Genomic DNA, 24568 nt, shown 5'->3' on the forward strand with positions numbered 1-24568 from the left:
GGAGAGCCAAGGGTTGGAGATTCATGAACCTTGAGCTCCTTTCCAACCCGGGCCATGCTGTGATTCTGGGATTCTCACCTTTGCCTCATCTGGCAGAGGGAGGCAGCTCTTTCTCTTGTCTCCCTATGGCTGTCAGGTCACCAGGGCCAGTGTCACACAGGGAACTGCAAACACTGTGTGTGCTGTGCCCTGCCCATGGCAGCACAGAGGCAGCTGCCAGCAGCTGATGCCCACAAGGACAGCCAGCCTGGACTTCCTTTGATTCCTTCCCTTTGGATCAGCGTCCTTCAGGAAGGCGGAACATCTCTCCAGCTGAGCAGCAGAGGACAGCAGGGCTTCGTTGTCTGGGCATGTTCTCTTCTGGCCCTCTGGCCCTCACAGACACAGGAGGAGGACACAGAGGCTGCTGTAACACAGCCAGCCCTGCCTCTCAGGTCAGCTCTCAGGCCATCCTCTCTCCCCTCAGCAGCAGCTCACTGTTCTGCACTCCTCTGGCCTGGGCTGGCAGAGGTGTGCAGCAGTTCTGCTGATCTCCCAGTGCTGGCCATGTCTGCAGTGCCTGTGTGAAAGACACAGGAAGCTGCCAGCATTGCACTGCTCTGCTGTGCCCCTGCCATCACCGAGTTTGCTGTCAGCAGCTGCTGCTACACGTCCATTCAGGCACAGGCCTTTCCTTCCTGGCCCTCTTTCCCCCCCTCTCTCCTCTGCTCTCTCTCGTGCTCCCCTTTGGCCTGGGCTGGCTGAGCAGTGCAGGCCTTGTTGTTGCTCCCTGGGCCAACTACGTCACGGTTCCCCGTGACTCTGCCAGCTGCTCTGACACAGCGACTGCGTCCTCAGTGTGGATTCCAGAATGCGACAGACGTCCAGAGAAGACTTCCAGGGCTGATTGGAACATGCTGCCATCAAGAACTGCCATGGCTCAGGCCCCCTGGGAATCTGCTCACAGCGAAAGCTGCTGTCACTCTGTGTGGGCACAGCCTTGTCTGTGTAGGCCTGCTCACACTGCAGCCCCTGTCTGCACCAGAACCGTGCCGATCCACCTTCTCTTGGCCTCCTTGCCTGCATGGAAAAGGGCAGCTTGGGCTGAAGTCCCTCAACTTTCAGATGGCCGAGTGAAGTCTCTGAGCCCTGGTGACCCACTCAGCTCTTCAGCCTGCTGACCTGCTCTGCTGGGGCTGTCTTAACAGGCAGAGGGCACGTTATCCTAATGTCCCCACATCCATCCCTCTTAGCATACTGTAGGCCAGTTCCTAAAAGGACACCTGCACAATCTCTCTGAATGTTAATCAACACGTAGTTGGTCTGTGCACTGCAGAAATTGCACCTAGGTTTTCAGTGGTGATTAGCTATGTGTTTAGTCAGAGGTGCAATGGTTCTAATGGTGAGAGAAAGACATTCCCAGTTGTCATCAGGTGGAACACACTTCAGACTGGAATCCTCAAGCAGACTGCAGTCAAGCTTTCTTAATTACTCGTTGTTGTTATCAATTCAGACGCATCTCTGAATTCCTGCTTGAATGAACATTCTGTAATAATCTGCTGAGACAGTGCAAGGCTTGACAATGAGACTATAGTTTATGAAAGCAGCACTTTTTACTTCCTTTACAAGTTCTTATCTGAATGCTAAATGCAACATCAATTCACTTCTCACTGGGTTGAACGTTTTAAATATTTGGTAAACATAATGGTTCTAATTCTGACATTTAATATGAAAATATTAAAATTCCTTGTAAGTACTTTTTTGTTAGAATGCCAGATGCTAAAGGGATGAAGTGGCACAAGAAAGCAAAATGTCTCTGCTGATGGCAGGAAGGACTGTAAGGATGGAAAGGCTGGTGTTTGCCATGGGCAGGGAAACACATCTGGTTTTCCTGTTCTCTTTGTCTTTGAGTGCCAGAGCCCAGGAGGATTCCTGTTTCCATGGACTGTCAGCAAATTGTCTTTCGCTTTGGCGATCTCTCATTCATCTGGACCCTGAGGATCCACCTGACAGTTTGCCAATAGTTCAAACTAGACAAACACAGACTGAAGAATCTCTCAGTTTTCAGCAGGTCCTCATCAGGTGGCACTTTGGTCTTCTCCTCCAGGCTGCATGACATCTCTGGAATATTACCTGAGAGGCAAAACCCAAGTAAGTTCTGGATGCCCCACTCCTGTATGCATTCAAGGCCAGGCTGGATTTGGCTCTGGGCAGCCTGGTCTAGTGGTTGGCTGCCCTGCACAGAGCAGGGGATTGAAACTAGATGATCATTGTGGTCCTTTTCAACCCAGGCCATTCTGTGATTCTATGATTTAATCAGAATGTAAATGCTGTAGTATCTCCTCATAGGATGCCAAAAATTAGTCTACTCCTGCAGTACTCCAGAATAAACACTGCAAATACACTGCAGTTCATTTAATCCAGCCAATTATTCAGTGCACTCTTTTTCTAGCCAGGCTACTTGATCCTCTACAGCTTCTGGTCTTCTGAAAAACATCAGTGTTTTGTTATTCATTTGGAAGCTCAGTGTTACGTCCTGTGATCTCTCTAGATTTCTCCATGAGAATATGTAGAAATCTGTAAAGCTCTGATGTCCCTCAGTTCACTACACAAAATTTAAGGGCAATGCCAAATTCCGTATATCTAGTTCATCCTGCAGAATGATGCCATTTTTTTATCTCAGTGAAAAGTAGAGCAGTCAAAGCAGGAGTGGATTTTTGTTCCAGCGCAGACCAAATTTCCTGCCTACCTTCAAGAAAAGCTCATCGTGTGTAGCTACAGTTACGTACAGATGCAGCTCCTCTGTTAAAATGCACAGAGAGAATGTTCTCTAACCTTGACGTGAGATATTTACTGATCTTGTATCATGAGTGACCTCCTGATTCTTCACGCCTGACAATTTTTAAATAATGAGAAATAAAACCACATATTTTTCAAAACAGGTATAGAGATTGACTTACAAAAAAATGTTTATCTTGAATCAATCATACACTCAGCATTGCAATAAAAAAAAAAAGAAAAGAAAAAAAAAAGAAAGAAGAAAAGCCACATTCATACAGTGGCATTTTACAGTATTGTAATTCTCATCGTGAAATAATGACCAAGTTCTCTTTTCATATCTAAACATACAAATGCTAAAGGCAGCAGTGCTGTTCAAGAATACATTACCAGCTCAAACACTGCTTTGACCATAAAACTGAAGGTAGTAAGGAATTTTATCAAGGAATCACAGAATCACAGAATTGCCAGGGTTGGAACGGACCTCAAGGATCATGAATCTCCAACCCCCCTGCCACACGCAGGGCCACCAACCATTCCACCTAATGCTAGACCAGACTGCCCAGGGCCCCATCCAATCTGGCCTTGAACACCTCCAGGGACGGGGCATCCACAACCTCCCTGGGCAGCTGTTCCAGTACCTCACCACTCTCTCTGTAAAGAATTTCCCCCTGACGTCCAACCTAAATCTCCCTTACTTACAAAGTACATTCGCCAGATGAAAAACAAGGCATCAATACATCTGCATTACTAGAAGCAAATATATTGCACTGACACTTGTAAACCATGTTACCTGTCTCACAGTGATTTTCCAATAAGAAAACAAAGGAAGAAGAAGTATAAAGGCTCCTTGTGCTGCTGGTATGTAAATCACCCAAGCAATCACAAGTGAAGATGAGAATGGTGAAAGCTCACTGCTGATGTACCGAAATCTTCATGTGCTATATCAAACCTGCAAGGAATGCAATGGACAAATGACAAGCTCACGTCTCTCTTCTGACAAGGTTTTGGCTGCAGTGACAGCCTTCTTTCTGAGTCAAATCTTACCATCCTCCCAGCAACAAGCTCTACCTGCTGAATGGCATATTGCTGGGAGCATCCTTCCACAATCCAGTAATGGTCGGAACAGAACTGTGAGCTTGATTTCTTGGAAAATCAGGCTGTGTCTGAATGTATTCCAGCACAGAGCAGGAGAAGAGACGGTACTGAGCAGCATGGCAGCAGGTAAACAAGGCATCGTGTGCACTTTAGAAAGTAGAGCTTTCCTGTGATGGGCAAGGGAGCAAGATGGGGGAAGATGGAGAGAATCAAAGACTGCAGCCCTTGGTGGGAAGGAAAAAGCTAACTTCAGTGTGGGACACAAGCAATAAGGACAGGATTTGGAGAGTTTTCTGCTTTCTATTGAGGTGTTCAGCACCTCACCACTCTTAGAATTTTTCTCCTAGTATCGGATCTGACTGTGTGGGTTCCAGATGCCCCAGGCAGAGGAAGAACTCAGTTTGGATTCCTCTCACATGTAGTAGAAGAGGGCAAAGGAAAGGCAATCTGCAGACACCATCTCCTCCAGCAATTTGTAAACCTAGCAGATCTGCCCCATGCTTTATTTATGAGTGAGTGCAATAGAACATTTGGACTTGTGTCAGCTGGAGGAGCTGACTGCTGAACTGAATGGAAGATTTCAGTTTTTCCTTTCAGCCACAGAGATAAGCAATCATGTTTTAATTTCAGTCTGAGTCAGGACACACTGCATAGCAGAGTACTTGTATTTGTACTGTATTAATTGTGACTTTCAGAGTTACAGTTAAACAGTTTGGGCCCTGATGACTTCAGCTGTTGAAAATAATGCAGCCTAGTCACCTCCTTGGACGGTGACAGCAGTGGAAATGTGAAATTGCTGCCTTCCCTTTTCTTTTTCATGGTTTAGACTCTAAGGTTAGTGTTGCTAGCTAGGTTTGTCATGTTTCTAATGTTATTAGAAATGTAGCAGCAGAGCTCCAGACAGACACCAAAAGAAGTGAAGCTTCAATCTTCATGTGGGCTGGACTCTTAACTGTACGCTTTTTAATAAAGGAGATTATTTTGTATGCCAGCATTTTCTACAATAGAGATTAGTGTGTGTAATACTTTCCACGTATCATCTTTCCTCCTTTCTCACATGAGTTGCTCCCCTAAACAGAAAGTTCGATAAGGGCAAACTAAGAGTTACCTGAAAGCTGCAATAACTGATAAGAACACATCAGCAGAACCAAAGCGTGATTTCTCTTCTGGAGGTTTTATTAGAAATGCAAGTATTCTGCTGTTCAGATAGAAAATCCTTAATAATCTCTATGTAGAAGCAATTAGCAATGGCTCCGTTTTACTGCTGCTGTCAAATCGTATTAGTACAAAAACTGAGATGGTAATGTCTCAGATTTTTTCCTTTAAAAAGCCAAACGGTTGAGCTCAATACAAATACCTGTAAGTGACAGAGATTTAATATTTAAGCCAGCATTTAGTGAAGAAATGCTTAAGCAACTCAAATTCCATTATTTTAAAGTTATTCTCTCTACTCCTAACTAGCCTATTGATATTGGTATAATAAGATTTGCAGTACTTTCAAGAGGTGTGTTTTCTTTATTTTCCTATGTATTTATCACTTTATTTTCATTTCAATAAAACCAGCTGAATGCACAGTTTGAAATTCTATTGATGTATTTTGAAGCCTTCCTGGAGTGACGACATCAGTGGGCATTGGGCAACTGCTGTCATCTCCCTGTACTTGTGGAAGGCTTTTGACATGTTCCCACATTGCGTCCTTATCTCTGAGGTGGAGAGAGATGGATTTGAAGGCTGAATCATTCTGTGGGTAAATAATTGGTCTGATGGTCACAGCCAGAGGTTGTTATCACCGGTTCTGAGTCCGGGTGGAGGCCAGTCGTGAGTGGTGTCCCCTAAGGGTCCATCCTGGGACTGGTGCTCTTCAGCATTTTCATCAATGTCATGGGCAGTGGAAACAACACACGGAGGGTGGTGAGGCACTGGAACAGGTTGCCCAAGGAGGCTGTGGATGCCCCATCCCTGCAGGCATGCAAGGCCAGGCTGGATGTGGCTCTGGGCAGCCTGGGCTGCTGGTTGTGACTGCACACAGCAGGGGGGTTAAAACTATGTGATCATGGTGTCCTTTTCAACCCAGGCCATTCCAAGATTCTATGATTCCATGACACAAGTGTACCCTCAGCAAATTTGCTGATGATACCCAGTGAGGTGGTACAGCTGGCAGAGTAGAAGGGAGGGATGTGATCCAGAGGGACCTCCCGGCATGGAGTCCCCAGTCACTGAGACAGTGCCGGGCAGCGGTGCCCAGCAGCTGCTCCCTGGCAGGGGCTCTCCCCCAGCTGAGGTCATTCCCTGCTTGGAATTCCGCATGGAACCGGAACCCCAGAGCCGAGTGCATCACAGAAGATGCTGCGTTTGGGGGCCTGCAGGGCTGCCCTGCGTGCTGCCTGGTCCCCAGCCATTCCCTGTGAGGTGACACTGCGCTGTGATGTCACAGTGGTACCTCGTGCGCCCTCGTGGCAGCGGTGGGAGCGGTGGCTCAGTCCGCTTGTGGGACCCGCAGGAAGCGGAACCAGAGAGAGCGTTGCGTCTACCTGGAGATTTCCTGCTGTCATGGAGCGGCTGAGAGCCCTTCGAGGTGAGTCCCTCCACCTCTCCGCACGCCGTGACGCCGCCCGAGCGCACGTGTGCCTCCAGAGTCAGTTCAGGCCGCGCCGGCAGCACCGTCCTCGCTCTGCTGAGCGCAGCTGCCCGCCGTGGTTTCCCCGGCACCCCAGCAAGGGGAAAGCTCCCTCCCCCGTCCCCGCCAACCGTGGGGCTGGAGGAGCGTTCCTCCCAGAGCCGGCCGGATGCTCGGCCCTGGCTCCGAGCGACACCGGCGGCAGCTGCTCCGCTCTTTGCTTCCAGGTCTCTTTGCCTGTGTGGGCTGCGTGCCCAGACGTACGCGTCGCAGGGAGAGAAGCAGGGTGCCGAGCCCTGTCCCTGTCTCCGCTGTGACTGTGCTGCAACAGCGCCTGCAAGACCGGGAGGTGAGCTGGGGACGTCCGGCCGTGAATCCTTGCCGTGGCGCAGTGCCGTGGTCCTGTGGGTGCCGGGCCGCGGCACCACACCGGCACGGTGATGGGTGGCAGTGGGCGGCTCCCCGAGAGCAAGGGCAAAGCAAAGCATGACTGGTCCCTGTCCCCAGGGTGATCGAGCACAGGTGTACCGCGAGCTGGAGGGCGCCCTGTGGGAAGACGACAGCCGCCCGCCGTGCGGAGTGGTGAACCGGCTGCTGGCAGAGGTGTCCTGGGACCTGACGGCAGCCCAGGTGAGGGGTTACAGCCAAAGGCAAAGGGAGCCGCTGCCCGTGCTGGTGTTGTGCTGGTGGACGGCGGTGGCTCAGCCCTTCCCAGGGTCTCAGGCAGTCTCCTGGACGGTGTGTCACCAGTGACTCCTTTTCAGGGTGTCAGGGACAACGTGAGGATGGCTGCCAGCAACGTCCTGGTGGCTCTGGCCCGGATGCATTTCAGCTTGGTGATGGCTGAGCTCCAGGGCCAGCTGAAGGCCATCGGGGAGGTATCCAAGGATTTCGTGCTCATCACCCTCAGCAAACTGTTCGGCATCTACGGTAGAGTGCTCTCAGCCACCCTACACCTATGACAACTGGGGAAAGGGGTCTTTCCTCTCTGGGGGATGCAGGGCTTCGCCCCCTCCTCTGTTGCTGCCAGGGCTCTGACTGTGGACCTCTCCTTCTCCTCTGCAGCTCCACAGTGCATCCCCTTCACGTGGCTGATGCTGGCTGGCCTGCGCAGTGTGGTGGGCCAGGTGAGGAGCGGCCGGACCCTGCGCCTCGCTTGTGCTGGTGAGTGCTGGCTCCAGAGCAGGGGGTCTCAGGACAGCCCTTGCATCCTGCCCTGCAGACTCTCACAGGCTCCCTTTTCTCTCGTTGGTTTGGTTTTGTTTGTTTTTTCTTTTAAAATTAATTCTTCGTTTATTTTGTTGTTTCATTTTGTTTTCTCAGTTGTGAAACAATGGTCAGAAGGAGTCCAGGTTCACTTCTGCTCTGGAAAGCAATGCCCCCGGCCTGCCGTGCAGAAAGAACAAATCTACGAGAATCTGCACCTGCTCTTCTTCTCCGTGCTGACAAACTGGCAGGACTGCAAGGAGGAAGAGGTGAGCACTGCTGCATTCCCAGCCCAGGATGGCAGCAGGGACCTCCATGTCAGCAGCTCTGTCTGTGCCCGGTGGGCTGAGAGCAGAGGGGTGATGAGAGGGAGTGGGCTGGCTCTGCAAAGGGCCCCAAACTGCGCTCGGGGCTGCATCTCCGTGCCAGGAAGCAGCTGCATGTCACAGCACTGTGGCAGGGAGTGCTGGGGACGAGGGTGTGGGGAAAATCTCCCTGCTGTCCAGAGCGAGCTCATCTCCTGCTGGGCAAGGGGGTATGGGGAAGGGGAAGGAAAAGAGAAAGCCCTCTCTGTCGGAAGGGCAGACCTTCAGTCTTTGATGCCGGGCCTCTGCCATTCCTTTCCAGGACAAACAGGCCGTCTTTGGGGCTGTGACTGCCATGATGGCTGTCCTCCTGCAAGAGGAGCTGCACCGAGAGCACGTCTGGGAGCAGCTCCTCTGGCTCGTGCGCCCGTATCAGGAGGTCCAAGACATCTGCAGAGTGACCAAGGTGAGATGTTGTGCAGGGCTCAGGGTGGATGTGGGGCCCATGCAAATGCCACGAGGGGTCAGGGGGATGCGGGGAGGAGGTGGGGAACCCTTGGAGAAAGAAGGAACAGGTGATCAAGGGAGGTCTGAGGCTTCCTGAGCTCTTCCGTCAAGGGAAGAACAATGGGGACAGGAACCAGGAGGGAGCCAGGAGTCAGTGGGGCCCATCTTCTGGGGATGGGAGGCTTCACAACCACCACCGTGGGGCTCTGAGTGCCTGAGGAGCTCTGTGCTAACAACCAGGCAGACCACATTTAGTTGCATCTGATGAGGGAGAAGAGGGATGCTGGGTGGGAAATGCTTGCAAACGATGCCAACAGGGCTCGGTTGAAAGCAGAGAGACTTTGGGTGCTGCTGAGAGTTGGGGGACAAACAAGAATGCCAAACAGTGTGCAGGAGCTTCCCCCAGTGGAGAAACCATTGGAAAACAGTTTCTCCGCTCCCAAGTGGCTAGATGTGGCTGCAGCGCTTTTTTCCTCTCCTGGTCTCTTACAGAGCCTCACTATCTTCCTGGAGGCCTTAGAGGGAGTTCAGACCATCATCCCCAAGGACAAGTTTCTGGCCATTACCAGTGCCATGTTCTACCAGGTAAGGGGAGCCTATCCTTGCACCCACAGCAGTTTCCCTCTTGTCCAAGTCTCAGGAGGACTGCAGAGCTCTGAGCTTCTGACAGGTGCTCAGCTGTAGCTCCTGCATGCCTGAGGCTCCTCCAGAGCCATGCGTGTGCCCCCAGGGATGCTGTTGGGCAGGCCAGGTTTTGTCTGCATGTCCTCTCCCTGAGAGTGCCCAGGGAGACGAGAGCTTGGCAGCACAGTTTCTTTCCTGTCCTCAGTGCTGATGCGATTTTCTAAAACGGACCTTGTTCCCACAGCTCTCTGATGACACCAGGCAGCACAGCGAGGCTGATAGCACAGAGCTGACCCGCTGCATCCTGCTGCAGGGTAAGGAGAGGAGCTTTGGCAATGCTTGGCAGTGCCCTGGCCAAAAGCTTTCTCGCCAACCTCAGGAATGGGCATGTGTTTCTTGCTAACACAGCACGGGATTTTCTCTCTGCAGCCCGGATCTGCCCAGAGGAAGCAGTCCTGTTTCTGCGGTTGCAGCTGGGCGATGAGAGGGAGGCTGGATGCGTGGCAGCCCTGGGTCTGCTCAGTGCTCTAGCTTGCTCTGATGGTCAGTACCATGGGTCGCTATTTCCAGGGATCCCTTTTGCCATCAGGGTTGTGTCTCCATGCATGCTTCTGCACATCTCTTGCAGAGCCTGTGATGACGGAGAAGCTGCCCCAGGTCGCAGAGGCTTTGCAGTGCGTGTGCAGCGACCCCAGGATCCAGGTGAGCTGCTTTGGGAAAAGAAAGCTCTGTCGGAGTGGTGACGGGCAGGGCTGGGGTGACTAGACAGGTGCTGGGGCATTGACCACATGGTCGCGATGGCTCCTGTGGGGAGAGCAGGCAGAGTGGAGCAGGCAGGTCCCTGTGCTGCACTTGGAAGGCGCACCGCCTGGTGCTACAGCCTGGCCCTCACCTCAAGAGCCAAGGCTTGTCCTCTGCTCTCGCTGTCTCTGCTCGTGCCCAAAGGGCTGTCCCAATGAGCACGTAGCTTCCCTTTGCCTTCTGACCTGGAAAATCAAACCCATAACTGACCCCTGGCAGGTGAGGAAGGCCATTCTGCGTTTCATCGGGGACCTGCTCAGCACCGATGCCCAGAGCTGCTCATCCTGGGACGTAGTGGGGCATATCTTCAATGAGTTCAGCCGCAGCACGGGAAGAAGGGTAAGGACAGGGGGCTGCATCTTCTTTTGGAAGGCCTTTGCTGCTCAAAGGCTGGCACAGAAGCACCAGTGGGACCACACCTGATCCAGCTGAGAGTAACTGGTGTTTCAACAACAATGTTGTGCAGGCAGCTGGAGTCCTTTCTGCCCAGGAGGCCCAGGAAGAAGGAGCTCTGCAAGAGCAGTGCATGAGCATCCTGGGATCGCTGGATTTCTCAGTGAGAGGGATGACCAAAGTAAGTCACACTCTGCCCTGCTGCCGCTCCTCGCCTTCGCACCACGTGTTCCTTGTCCCATTGCAACACCCCAGGTCTCTCCTCCAGCGTGCTCTGAAGCACACAAAACTCAGGGAAATTCACAGAGTCCTCTTCATCTCTGAGCGGAGGCAGGAATGCTGACACGCTCAACTGCTTCGTTCCCTACAGCTCCTGTGGCCGCGGCTGCTGCTCTATGTGGTTCCAGCTCAGTACACGGGCATGCTGATCCCGATCTCCCGCTGCATCCAAAGCCTGGCTGAGAGAGAGGACCTGGCAGCGCGGGAGGTAGGAGAGCTGGATCCACACTTCCTCAGCTCCGTGTTTCAAGGTAGGAGCAGAAACTCCCCCAGGGAGCTCTGCTGACCCGTATTAGCACCCAGAAGGGACAGCGGAGGGACATGTGGCAGGGCACTCAGCACACCTTTCTCCCCGCAGGCCCCCTGCTGACTCCCCAGACGCTGCTGGTGCGCCTGTTGGTGAGTAGATGCTCCAGGGACTGGTGTCACAAGCCCCGAGGAGGAAGCAGCATGGCCGAGAGCGCCAGTGTCCACCTGAGCCCCGGGGCTGCCATTCTCTTCCCAGGCTCGCAGCACCATGGGAAAAGTTGTTGGTTGCTCCTTGCCCGCCAGGGCAGAGCCGAGCTGCTTCCCTCCTGGGAGAAGCCGCTGCTCTTGCTGCAGAAGTGACCCTGCTTCTCCTTGCTCTCGCTCAGGTGGTGGCAGGGAGCCCTTTTGCAGGCAGCGAACTCCAAGCTGCTGCCTTGCTGCTCATGCGAAACCTCCACAGCAGGATCCACAGAGCTGTGGGGGCCATGTGGGCAGCTGAGATTCCCCTGCTGCTGCAGTGCCTTGAAGGTAAAGTGCTGGTGGACAGGGGGAGGCGGAAGAAGGGAAGGGAAGGGGAGGGGAGCGGAGCGGAGGGGAGGGGAGGGAAAGGAAGGGGAGGGGAAGGGAAGGGAGGGGAGGGGACGGGTGGGTAAGGAAAGGGAAGGGAAGGGAGGGGAAGGGAAAGGAAGGGAAGGGAAGGGAGGGGAAGGGAAAGGAAGGGAAGGGAAGGGAGGGGTGGGGAAGGGAGGGGAGGGATGAAAATACAACCTGTGGCCCACTGCTTGCTCTACTGCAGTTCCCATTTCAGGGATACGGCACTGAGGCCCAGGGACCTTTCCCCCTGGGGTCTACCCATTCCAGGAGATGGATGGGCCCTTCACCTCCCCTCAGGCAGCAGTCCTGGAGCAGTTCTGTGTTCTTACTGGGAAAGTGTTTGTGGGGAGGGACAGGTCGTTGTGGAGGGGGCGTAGGTCCCAGCTTTGCCCAGTGCCCAGGCCAAACCAGGTTTGCGGCAGCTCTTTTGTGGCTTGATCCCAAGCAAAGGTCTTTTGCTTCCTATTGCTGTGCAGGGAAATTGGAGAGCTTCCCGGACACTGCAGAGTGGGAGCACCATCTACTAAAGGTACAGCATTGCCAGGAAGCATGGTGCAGAGCAGTGCTTGCCTGCCTAAAGGTGACCTGCTCTCATATGAGCCCCCGCAGGACAGGAACAACCTCTCAAATGCTGCTGCAGAGCGGCCGCATGCCTTTGCAGCACTGCCTCTTCCCATTCGTCCCAAGCCCAAGGCGGCTCTTAGGAGAAGAGCTGCAGGTGGCTTTAATGGAGGGAATGCTGGGGGCAGCTGAGAGAGGGCCTGTTCTTCCAGACACCTCTCCCCAGAAGGCTGCAGCAACTTGGAAATGGGGGAAGAGGCAAAGGGCAAGGGAACATTGGCTTCTTCTGTTCTCCAACAGTTTCTGAGGGCTTCTCTGGAGACGATGGAGGATGACGCCTGGACAAAGGGCCTGAGCTGTGAGCTGAGCCGCTGGCTGGGCAGCTCTGCCAGCAGCTCTGCAGAAAAGGTGGGTTTTCCCCCGGGCTCTACCCAGCGGTGCAGCTGCAGGTGTCCAACTGGGGCTGGGGCTGCGGCTGGTGCTCTGCCCACTCGTCCCGCTCATGCTGCTTCCCCAGCCCATGTCCCCCAGAGGGCCTTTCCCTGCAAGCTGCCCGGGGACCGGCTAAAGCTCGGCCTGCGGCTGCTCTCAGCAACTCCCAGGGAGCGTGGGTGCTCCCTTCCCACCTGGTCCTCTGCCAACAGGTCAGGCTGCTGCTACATCTCAGATTCTGACTTCCTTTTCCGTCCCTTCCCTTCCCTTCCCATGCAGCCTTTCCTGTACAAGGCGCTGGGGACAGTGCTGGGAGCCTGTAAGGCAGTCCTCCACATTCACGTCCAAGAGAAGCTGCTGCAACATCTGACGGAAGCAAACGCGGAGGAGCCCTCTGAGGCCCAGGTGAGCTCTCCCCTCCTGCAGCTTCTGTGAGCGTCCCCAGTCTGTCTTCTAGCCCTGCTCCGGACCTTTCTGATCTCCTCACTGCTGCTGTTTCCCTCAGGAGAGGACTGGCCAAGCCACTGTGCTTGGCTGCACCAGTAAGGTCACGCCTGCGCCAACTGCCCCTTGTTCTTTTGTGCAGGGAATGATCTCTCTTGTCAGCCATGCTGCTGAGGGCAACTTCCACCCAGTCCTGGACACACTCATCATGTTTTCGTCCAGGCTGTGCAAGGACCGGAATGGAAGGATTGCCAGGAGCAAGAAGGTAAAGCGTTACGGGTTTCCACCTTGGCTTTCTTCTGCCTCATTTTCACAGCAGCTCCTGCCTTGGGAGCCCAGCTGCACTGTCGGGCACTGGGGGCCGCTGAGCAAGTTCTCAAAGCACTTCTCCCCACACAGATGGAGCTGGACAGCACGAGAGCTCATGGCACACGCAGCGCTCTCATGCTCGCCTATGGCAGCTTGGCACTGCGTGCCAGCAAGGAGCAGCTGCTCGCCCGCCTGGAGGTAGACATTGTGGGCAACATCCTGCTGCTGTACAGCTGCAGCTGCCGGGTGAGAGCTTGAAACGTGCCAGGGTGTCTGTGCCCAGCCGCAGCCCCTCCTCTGGGGAGATGCTGAGATGGGCCTTCTCTTTCTGAAGGTCCCCTGGGGAACGGTTTGTGCCCAGATGAAGACCCAAGCCCTTCCCTTAGCATCGCCCCCACGTGTCCCCCTTGCAGCCCTCGGCCCTTCCCGCAGTTCACAGTATGTTCTTCTCTCTTGGGCCTCAGGACTTGCGGAACAACCTTGCACTGGTGCAGAGCATCACCGACTCCAGCTCTGCCTTCCAAACCGTGGGTGATTCCGCCAGCCTTAACCCCTCCTTGAAGGGCAAGCTGCTGGAGATCCTGATGGTGAGTGCCTAGAGCCAGAGCTGCCTGCAGTGGAGTTTTGGGCTGCGCCACGAGGCTCGATTCCCTGGAGGCACACACGTCTCCAGCTGGTGGGAGCCTCAGGTGCTGGCAGGCAGCAGCTGTGCAGCGGGCTAGGTCCAGCAGCTGTGGAGCTGCTGCATCCTGCAGTGGGAAATGTGGGAGTGATGGGGCTGGCGCGTGGCAGTTGTGTCTGTCTCTGGGCTGGGTGGAACAGCTCTCGCGTGCTTCTTGCCCGCTTTGACAGTGTCTCTCTGGGACTTGCAGGACTTGCTGAAGAAGTATTACTTGGGCGCCCCTGTCTCCCCAGTGCCCCTCAAGGTGGTTCTGGCCCTGGTGCAGTTGAGGTAAGGGCGCGAGCCTCTGGGATCGCAAAACAGGATGGTGCTCCACCTTCTGGGTAGCTCCGAAGGCCTGGAGGGGGCAGGGGGTGAGGAGAGAACGGCCCTGGTGCTCCCGTCCTGTGGCGGGGAAGAGAAGGGGTCTCCTTCCCTACAGAGAGGGAGGTGGTTCACTGCTGCCAGGGAGGAGGCGGGCACTGCTGGAACTGAAGATGGTGCTCAGCAGCATGCGCTGGGGGTGTTTACTTTGTAGCTGTCGATTAGGAGAACCTTGGATGTTGTCTGAACCAGTCTGGAGAGCACTGCTAAAGGCCCTTTCTGCTTTCTCTTCCTTTTTTCCTCCTGTCAGCAAGCTGAAGCCCACTTTTGGAAACAAGGACATGCGGGAGATGTTGACTCTGTGCTGCAAGAACATCGTGACGCACCCTTCAGCAAAGATGATGCTGAAGATCAGGAAGTCACAGCACGCAGCGCAGTACCTGCAGGTAACCTGCCGTAACTTTCCTGGCCACCTCTCAGCAGGAGCCCTACCTCAGCACACACAGCCTATGCTCTGGCAGCAGCCGTGATGCCACACCTCAATCTCCTCTTCTGCTTTCAGCTTCAGCAAACATCGTTGAACGCTCTGGGCCGGCTCATGGTGGTCCTGCTCGAGACAGAGCCCAGCTGTGACTTCTTCCAGAACATAGTCCAAGTGAGTACATGTGGGGCAAGGGAGAAAGTGTGATGCCTGTGGATAGCAGGGACAGAGATCTGGCGAATGAGAGGATGGTCAGCGGGGGATGAATCTCCTGCTGATATGCCAGCTCGCTGTGAGCTCAGAAACGGGCAGAGAAATGGGCCCTGCAGGGGGAAAGGCAGGAGCCAGCCCTGGCAGGTCACAGCTCCCGGTTTAGGAGGCAGGAACATCTGCAGAGAGCAGGGACAGCTGTGCGGGGGGGGAAAGGGGAGGGGCTGCATGGAGCCACAGGGCAGCAGGTCCTGAGGATAAGTGCTGGAAAAGGAGGGACAGGGAGAGGGCTGGCAGGAAAGAAAAGATGTCCACAGTGAGACAGATGCCTTCCCCAGGTCCTGCAGAAATCAGTCACCTCAGACGATGTGTGGGAGCGCAAGAGGGCCCTGCAGACCTGCTCCCAGCTGCTGGCTGCTTCTGAAGAGCTTCGAGTGAGTAAAGAGCCCCACCGCATGCCCCCTGCTCCCTCTCCGCTGCCCCTGAGCTGGAAGGCGAGCTCCTCCCAGCTGTGCATGCTGTGCCACCGTGTGTGGGGAAGGCACAGCTGGAAGTAGCTAGTGAGAGCTGGGGCTGCCTACAGCTTTTTTCCTGCCTCTTGCCCCTGCAGAGAGGAGATGCCTGCAAGCACTTTGGCTCCCTGGTGGGATTGCTGGCGCCTCTGACGTGCGACCCCATGCCCGCATCCCGCCAGTTGGCTGTCTCCTGTCTGAGCTCCCTTCTCCGAATCCAAGGCAAGTAGACTGGGTGTGCACCAGCCCTCTTCTCTCCTCCCCTAGGCCCTGTTTACAGGAGGGAGAGGCACTGTGCGCAGCTCTCTTCTCGTCCCCACCCCGTCCTCTGTCTCTGCCCCAAGGAAAGCAGTTCTGTTTCCAGAAGCATGACTTTCCTTTTCTCTCCGTGCTCTTTCCAGCCAAGGAGACCGACACAGTCATCGAGATGGGAGACATCAGGAGCCTGTGCGAGGGGCTGCATGCCTGCAGCACCACCTTGCAGTTCCAGACCTCATCCAAAATCGCAAGGGTAAGTGGGCCCAAAAAGGGGCGGTGGGATCTCAGTGCGTAGGCTTCTGCATGACCCTAAGCTGCCCCCAGCTATGTCTGGCCTTCAGGTGCCCAGTGCAAGGAGCTGACTGTATGATGTGCATTTGTGTGTATGTTGACTGTGTGTGTTTGTTTGCATGTGTGACTGTGGCTGCTGGGAGGTAGGCTTTGCATGTAAGCAGACGCCATGGGTGGAGAAGCTGAGAGAAGGCTCAACTGCCTTCCGTAAAAATAGCAGGGTACGGACAGCAGGAGCGTTGTGATGGCTGCCTGAGTGCCCTCCAGACTGCTTTATGTTTTGAAGAGCTGCCGCAGAGCAGTGATGGGATCTCTCCTGCTTCTCGTTTCTCTGCAGATGGTCTGCAGAAACTTCCCCGTGGAACGCGCCGTCGACTTCATGATGGCCATCAAGGAGGCATTCAAGAAGGTCAAAGGAATGCGCGTGCGTGCTGCTGGGAAGTGGATGATCACCTTTCTGCAGATGTACAGAAAGGACATCTGTCGGGACGTAAGAGACTTTCTTCCACGTGTCTTGGACTTTTTCTGGCTGTTGCATGATGCCTTGTGCCATTTGCTTCTTGTGCGAAAGAAGCACAGCCTGAGTGCAGAGCCAGGGCTTAGACAGGGGGGCTGGCGTGACATTTAGGCTTAGGCCTTGACAGCATGTCAAGGGAGCGGGCACTGCTCCTGCGCTGAATGTCCACGGTCACTCCCTGCAGAGTCAAGGATGCAGCAAGTTGTTCCTTCTCCCCTTCCTCTTTCAGGTTCCACTAATCCTGTACATCTTGCGCAGCTGCGCATCATCCACGCAGCAGAGCGCAGTCGTGCCCTTCCTGTGCCAGGCGGTGATCATCCTCACCCGCTGTCACGCAGAAGTCGTGATCGACAACTTCCGTCGGCTGCTTGGGCCCACAGACAGGTATCTGCTCTCCTGCCTTTGCTGTTGCTGCGGTCAAACTTGTAGCTGGGGATCCCGGGACAAAGCGGCTTTTCTTTTTCCCTCTCAAAGTCTGTTTGAGGTGAAAAGAACTCACTCACAACTTGAGACTCTCCTTTTTCTAGTGAGACGTGGAGAAGAATGAGAGAGTTCTGTCTTCGATGGTGGAGCCAGTAGACCAAAGAAGAGAAAGGCAAAAAGAAAAAGAGAAAAGAAAAGGAAAGAAAAGATGGGAAGAGGAAAGGGAAAGAAAGGGAAAGAAAGAGAAAGATAGGGAAAGAAATGAAAAAGGAAAGGAAAAGAAAGGAAAGGGAAAGAAACAAAAAAGAAAAGGAAAGGAAAAAATGAAAGGAAAAATGAAAGGAAACGGAGCGGAAGGAAATGGAGGGGAAGGCAAGGGAAGGCAAGGGAAGGGGAAAGGGAAATGAAAAAGGGAATCAAAAGGGAAATTTGAGAGGAGAGGAGGGGAGGGGACAAGCAGGGGGAATGGGTGAGGGGAGTGGGTGGGGAGAGGAAGGTAAGAAGGGAAGGGAGAAGGGAGGAAAAAAGTGAGGAAGGGAAGAGGAAGAGGAAAGAGAGGAGAGGAGAGGAGGGAAGAGGAGAGGGAAAGGGAATGAAAAAGGGAAATTTAAAAGGAGAGGAGAAGAGGAGAGGGGAGGAGAGATTGGGGAGAGGGGAGGGGGCAGAAGGAGAGGGGGGGAAGAAGGAAAGGGAGAAGGGAAGGAAAAGGAGGGGAAGGGAAGGGAAGAGAAGGGAAGAAGGGAATGGAAGAGAAGGGAAGGGAAGGGGAGAAGGGAAGAGGAAAGAGAGGAGAGGAGAAGAGGAAGAGAAAGAGGAGAGAAGGGGAAGAGGAAGGAAGAAGACGAGAGAAGAGGAGGAGGAGAGAAGAGGAGAGGAAGAGGAGAGGAGAGAAGAGGAAGAGGAGTGGAGAAAAGGAAGAGGAAGAGGAGAGAAGGAAGAGAAAAGGAGGAGGAGAGGAGGAAGAGGAGAGAAGAGGAAAAGGAGAGAAGAGGAGAGAAGAGGAAGAGGAGAGGAGAGAAGAGGAAGAGAAGAGGAAGAAGAGAGGAAGAGAAAAGGAGAGGAAGAGGAGAGAAGAGGAGAGAAGAGAAAAGGAAGGGGAAGTGGAGAGAAGAGGAAGAGGAGAGAAGTGGAAAGAAGAGGATAGAAGAGGAAGAGAAGAGAAAAGATGAGCTTAAAAATGTATTATTTATTTAAATAAATTAAATACCAGAATCCTGGCTAAGATGTGAAAAGGGTTTTTTTTTTACCAAGTCTTCATTTTAATAGCTGCTATCTCTTCTCCACACCAGTTACGGAATCACAGAATCACCGAATGTTGAGGATTGGAAGGAACCCTGTATGATCATCTAGTCCAATCCCCCTGCCCTAGCAGGAACACCTAGATCAGGTCATACAGGAACGCATCCACACAGGTTTTGAATGTCTCCAGAGAAGGAGTCCCCCCAGCCTCTCTGGGCAGCCTGTTCCAGTGTTCTGTCGCCCCCACCGTAAAGAAGTTCTGCACTGGACTCTCTCAAGCAGTTCCCTGTCCTTCTTGTGAACGGAGAGGCCCAGAACTGGACACAATACTCCAGTTCTGGTCACCTGGGCAGAGTAGAAGGGAAGGAGAACCTCTTTTGACCTGCTAATCACAGCCCTTCTAGTCTGCCCCAGGATGCCATCGGTCTTCTTGGCCACAAGGGCACAATGCTGGCTCACGGTCAGCCCACTGTTCACTGGGACCCCCAAGTCTCTTTCTCCTACACTGCTCTCCAACAGGTCAGTCCCCAACCTATTCTGGTACCTGGGGTGCTGTTCTTACCCAGACGCAAGTCTCTGCACTTGCCCTTGTTATATTTCATTACGTTTCTCCCTGCCAAACTCACCAGCCTGTCTAGGTCTTGCTGGGTGGCAGCACAGCCTTCAGGCATGTCAGCCACTCACAGTTTTGTGTCATCAGCAACTAGACTCACTCTGTTCCACTGACCAAAACTCTCTGGCTTCTTTCCTTTAGCTGGTTCACAGTCCAGCTCACTACTCGATCGTCCAGACCAGACTTCAGAGCTTTACAGATTTCTACATATTCTCATGGAGAAATCTAGAGAGATTACAGGATGTAACACTGAGCTTCCAAATGAATAACCAAACACTGATGTTTTTCAGAAGACCAGCAGCTGTAGAGGACCAAGTAGCCTGGTAGCAACAGAGTGCACGGAATAATTGGCTGAATTAAATGAACTGCAGTGTTTCTTCTGGAGTACTGCAGGACTTGCTGACTGATTATGGGCATCTTATGAGGAGATATAAGGAACACTTAAATTTTGAGTTAATCCACAACATTATTTATTTCCCTCTCTGGTAATATTCCATAGATGTCATGCAGCCTGGAGGAGAGGCACAAAGTGAAATCTGAGTAGGACCTTCTGAAACCAGAGTGTTTCTTCAGTCTGTGATTCTCTAGTTTGAAACATTGGCCAACTGTCAGGTGGTTTTTCAAGGTCCATAAGAACATGTGAATTCCCAAATGACAGACAATTTGCAGATGGTCCATGGAACCAGGCTTCCTCCTGGCCTGTGGAAGTCAAAAACAAAGAGAAAATGAAAACCAGATGTGTTTCCCTGCCCATGGCAAACACCAGCCTTTCCATCCTTACAGTCCTTCCTGACATCAGCAGCAATGGAAACAACATCCCACTCACCTTTGCCATGTCTGGCAGAGGTTGCAGCTCTTGCTATTGCATGCCTCTAGCTTTCAACTCAAGAGCTCCTGTGTCACACAAGGAAAAGCAATCTGTTACCTGCTGTGCCATGCTCATGTCAGCAGCAATGCAGATGCCAGCAGCTGATGCCCACAAGGACTGCCAGCCTGGACTTATTTTTCTTACATATCTTTGTCCTGATGTCCTTCCAGAAGCTGGGACATTTCTCCCTCTCAGCAGCAGAGAGCAGGAGAGTTGCAAGGTGAGGGCACACTCTCCCCTGTTTATCTGGCACTCAAAGAGAAAGAGAAAATGAAAACCAGATGTGTTTCCCTGCCCATGGCAAACACCAGCCTTTCCATCCTTACAGACCTTCCTGACATCAGCACTAATTGAAACAACATCCCGCTCACCTTTGCCATGTCTGGCAGAGGTTGCAACTCTTGCTATTGCATCCCTCTAGCTTTCAAGTCAAGAGCTCCTGTGTCACACAAGGAAAAGCAAACTGTTACCTGCTGTGCCATGCTCATGTCAGCAGCAATGCAGATGCCAGCAGCTGATGCCACAAGGACAGCCAGCCTGGACTTATTTTCATTACATATCTTTGTCCTGATGTCCTTCTAGAAGCTGGGAAATTTCACCATCTCAGCAGAAGAGGGCAGGGGAGTTACAAGCTGAGGGCACACTCTCCCCTGTTTATCTGGCACTCAAAGAGAAAGAGAAAATGAAAACCAGATGTGTTTCCCTGCCCATGGCAAACACCAGCCTTTCCATCCTTACAGTCCTTCCTGACATCAGCACTAATTGAAACAACATCCCACTCACCTTTGCCATGTCTGGCAGAGGTTGCAGCTCTTGCTATTGCATCCCTCTAGCTGTCAAGAGCTCCTGTGTCACACAAGGAAAAGCAATCTGTTACCTGCTTTGCCATGCTCATGGCAGCAGCAATGCAGATGCCAGCAGCTGATGCCCACAAGGACAGCCAGCCTGGACTTATTTTCATTACATATCTTTGTCCTGATGTCCTTCCAGAAGCTGGGACATTTCTCCCTCTCAGCAGCAGAGGGTAGGAGAGTTGCAAGGTGAGGGCACACTCTCCCCTGTTTATCTGGCACTCAAAGAGAAAGAGAAAATGAAAACCAGATGTGTTTCCCTGCCCATGGCAAACACCAGCCTTTCCATTCTTACAGTCCTTCCTGACATCAGCACTAATTGAAACAACATCCCACTCACCTTTGCCATGTCTGGCAGAGGTTGCAGCTCTTGCTATTGCATCCCTCTAGCTTTCAACTCAAGAGCTCCTGTGTCACACAAGGAAAAGCAATCTGATACCTGCTGTGCCATGCTCATGGCAACACCAATGCAGATGCCAGCAGCTGATGCCCACAAGTACTGCCACCCTGGACTTATTTTTATAACATATCTTTGTCCTGATGTCCTTCCAGAAGCTGGGACATTTCTCCCTCTCAGCAGCAGAGAGCAGGAGAGTTGCAAGGTGAGGGCACACTCTCCCCTGTTTATCTGGCACTCAAAAAGAAAGAGAAAATGAAAACCAGATGTGTTTCCCTGCCCATGGCAAACACCAGCCTTTCCATCCTTACAGTCCTTCCTGACATCAGCACTAATTGAAACAACATCCCACTCACCTTTGCCATGTCTGGCAGAGGTTGCAGCTCTTGCTATTGCATCCCTCTAGCTGTCAAGAGCTCCTGTGTCACACAAGGAAAAGCAATCTGTTACCTGCTTTGCCATGCTCATGGCAGCAGCAATGCAGATGCCAGCAGCTGATGCCCACAAGGACAGCCAGCCTGGACTTATTTTCATTACATATCTTTGTCCTGATGTCCTTCCAGAAGCTGGGACATTTCTCCCTCTCAGCAGCAGAGGGTAGGAGAGTTGCAAGGTGAGGGCACACTCTCCCCTGTTTATCTGGCACTCAAAGAGAAAGAGAAAATGAAAACCAGATGTGTTTCCCTGCCCATGGCAAACACCAGCCTTTCCATCCTTACAGTCCTTCCTGACATCAGCACTAATTGAAACAACATCCCACTCACCTTTGCCATGTCTGGCAGAGGTTGCAGCTCTTGCTATTGCATCCCTGTAGCTTTCAACTCAAGAGCTCCTGTGTCACACAAGGAAAAGCAATCTGTTACCTGCTGTGCCATGCTCATGTCAGCAGCAATGCAGATGCCAGCAGCTGATGCCCACAAGGACTGCCAGCCTGGACTTATTTTTCTTACATATCTTTGTCCTGATGTCCTTCCAGAAGCTGGGACATTTCTCCCTCTCAGCAGCAGAGAGCAGGAGAGTTGCAAGGTGAGGGCACACTCTCCCCTGTTTATCTGGCACTCAAAGAGAAAGAGAAAATGAAAACCAGACGTGTTTCCCTGCCCATGGCAAACACCAGCCTTTCCATCCTTACAGTCCTTCCTGACATCAGCACTAATTGAAACAACATCCCACTCACCTTTGCCATGTCTGGCAGAGGTTGCAGCTCTTGCTATTGCATCCCTCTAGCTTTCAACTCAAGAGCTCCTGTGTCACACAAGGAAAAGCAATCTGATACCTGCTGTGCCATGCTCATGGCAGCAGCAATGCAGATGCCAGCAGCTGATGCCCACAAGTACTGCCATCCTGGACTTATTTTTATAACATATCTTTGTCCTGATGTCCTTCCAGAAGCTGGGACATTTCTCCCTCTCAGCAGCAGAGAGCAGGAGAGTTGCAAGGTGAGGGCACACTCTCCCCTGTTTATCTGGCACTCAAAAAGAAAGAGAAAATGAAAACCAGATGTGTTTCCCTGCCCATGGCAAACACCAGCCTTTCCATCCTTACAGTCCTTCCTGACATCAGCACTAATTGAAACAACATCCCACTCACCTTTGCCATGTCTGGCAGAGGTTGCAGCTCTTGCTATTGCATCCCTCTAGCTGTCAAGAGCTCCTGTGTCACACAAGGAAAAGCAATCTGTTACCTGCTTTGCCATGCTCATGGCAGCAGCAATGCAGATGCCAGCAGCTGATGCCCACAAGGACAGCCAGCCTGGACTTATTTTCATTACATATCTTTGTCCTGATGTCCTTCCAGAAGCTGGGACATTTCTCCCTCTCAGCAGCAGAGGGTAGGAGAGTTGCAAGGAGAGGGCACACTCTCCCCTGTTTATCTGGCACTCAAAGAGAAAGAGAAAATGAAAACCAGATGTGTTTCCCTGCCCATGGCAAACACCAGCCTTTCCATCCTTACAGTCCTTCCTGACATCAGCACTAATTGAAACAACATCCCACTCACCTTTGCCATGCCTGGCAGAGGTTGCAGCTCTTGCTATTGCATCCCTCTAGCTTTCAAGTCAAGAGCTCCTGTGTCACACAAGGAAAAGCAAACTGTTACCTGCTGTGCCATGCTCATGTCAGCAGCAATGCAGATGCCAGCAGCTGATGCCCACAAGGACAGCCAGCCTGGACTTATTTTCATTACATATCTTTGTCCTGATGTCCTTCCAGAAGCTGGGACATTTCTCCCTCTCAGCAGCAGAGGGTAGGAGAGTTGCAAGGTGAGGGCACACTCTCCCCTGTTTATCTGGCACTCAAAGAGAAAGAGAAAATGAAAACCAGATGTGTTTCCCTGCCCATGGCAAACACCAGCCTTTCCATCCTTACAGTCCTTCCTGACATCAGCACTAACTGAAACAAAATCCCACTCACCTTTGCCATGCCTGGCAGAGGTTGCAGCTCTTGCTATTGCATGCCTCTAGCTTTCAACTCAAGAGCTCCTGTGTCACACAAGGAAAAGCAATCTGTTACCTGCTGTGCCATGCTCATGGCAGCAGCAATGCAGATGCCAGCAGCTGATGCCCACAAGGACAGCCAGCCTGGACTTATTTTCATTACATATCTTTGTCCTGATGTCCTTCTAGAAGCTGGGACATTTCACCATCTCAGCAGAAGAGGGCAGGGGAGTTACAAGCTGAGGGCACGCTCTCCCCTGTTTATCTGGCACTCAAAGAGAAAGAGAAAATGAAAACCAGATGTGTTTCCCTGCCCATGGCAAACACCAGCCTTTCCATCCTTACAGTCCTTCCTGACATCAGCACTAATTGAAACAACATCCCACTCACCTTTGCCATGTCTGGCAGAGGTTGCAGCTCTTGCTATTGCATCCCTCTAGCTGTCAAGAGCTCCTGTGTCACACAAGGAAAAGCAATCTGTTACCTGCTTTGCCATGCTCATGGCAGCAGCAATGCAGATGCCAGCAGCTGATGCCCACAAGGACAGCCAGCCTGGACTTATTTTCATTACATATCTTTGTCCTGATGTCCTTCCAGAAGCTGGGACATTTCTCCCTCTCAGCAGCAGAGGGTAGGAGAGTTGCAAGGTGAGGGCACACTCTCCCCTGTTTATCTGGCACTCAAAGAGAAAGAGAAAATGAAAACCAGATGTGTTTCCCTGCCCATGGCAAACACCAGCCTTTCCATCCTTACAGTCCTTCCTGACATCAGCACTAATTGAAACAACATCCCACTCACCTTTGCCATGCCTGGCAGAGGTTGCAGCTCTTGCTATTGCATCCCTCTAGCTGTCAAGTCAAGAGCTCCTGTGTCACACAAGGAAAAGCAATCTGTTACCTGCTTTGCCATGCTCATGGCAGCAGCAATGCAGATGCCAGCAGCTGATGCCCACAAGGACAGCCAGCCTGGACTTATTTTCATTACATATCTTTGTCCTGATGTCCTTCCAGAAGCTGGGACATTTCTCCCTCTCAGCAGCAGAGGGTAGGAGAGTTGCAAGGTGAGGGCACACTCTCCCCTGTTTATCTGGCACTCAAAGAGAAAGAGAAAATGAAAACCAGATGTGTTTCCCTGCCCATGGCAAACACCAGACTTTCCATCCTTACAGTCCTTCCTGACATCAGCACTAATTGAAACAACATCCCACTCACCTTTGCCATGCCTGGCAGAGGTTGCAGCTCTTGCTATTGCATCCCTCTAGCTGTCAAGTCAAGAGCTCCTGTGTCACACAAGGAAAAGCAACCTTTTACCTG

The 24568-nt window shown here is 52.5% G+C and overlaps 1 protein-coding gene across 1 annotated transcript; it reads left to right on the forward strand.

Moving 5' to 3' along the window:
* Positions 1-7239: 7239 nt before the first annotated feature.
* Positions 7240-17040, forward strand: LOC149912582 (maestro heat-like repeat-containing protein family member 2B). Its single transcript, XM_090130714.1, has 28 exons — positions 7240-7402; positions 7538-7636; positions 7796-7947; positions 8306-8449; positions 8983-9075; positions 9359-9428; positions 9544-9657; positions 9743-9816; positions 10135-10254; positions 10382-10489; positions 10679-10838; positions 10946-10986; positions 11223-11364; positions 11907-11959; positions 12292-12399; positions 12703-12828; positions 13010-13132; positions 13267-13422; positions 13641-13763; positions 14049-14128; positions 14472-14607; positions 14724-14816; positions 15191-15286; positions 15463-15586; positions 15766-15875; positions 16251-16403; positions 16660-16814; positions 16958-17040. Exons 1-28 carry the CDS (start codon positions 7258-7260, stop codon positions 17007-17009), a joined length of 3150 nt encoding a protein of 1049 aa, XP_089986840.1. The 5' UTR covers positions 7240-7257; the 3' UTR covers positions 17010-17040.
* The last annotated feature ends 7528 nt before the right edge of the window (positions 17041-24568 follow it).

This window comes from Phasianus colchicus, chromosome Z (assembly GCF_987193195.1).
Source record: "Phasianus colchicus chromosome Z, bPhaCol1.hap1.1, whole genome shotgun sequence".
NCBI lineage: Eukaryota > Metazoa > Chordata > Aves > Galliformes > Phasianidae > Phasianus > Phasianus colchicus.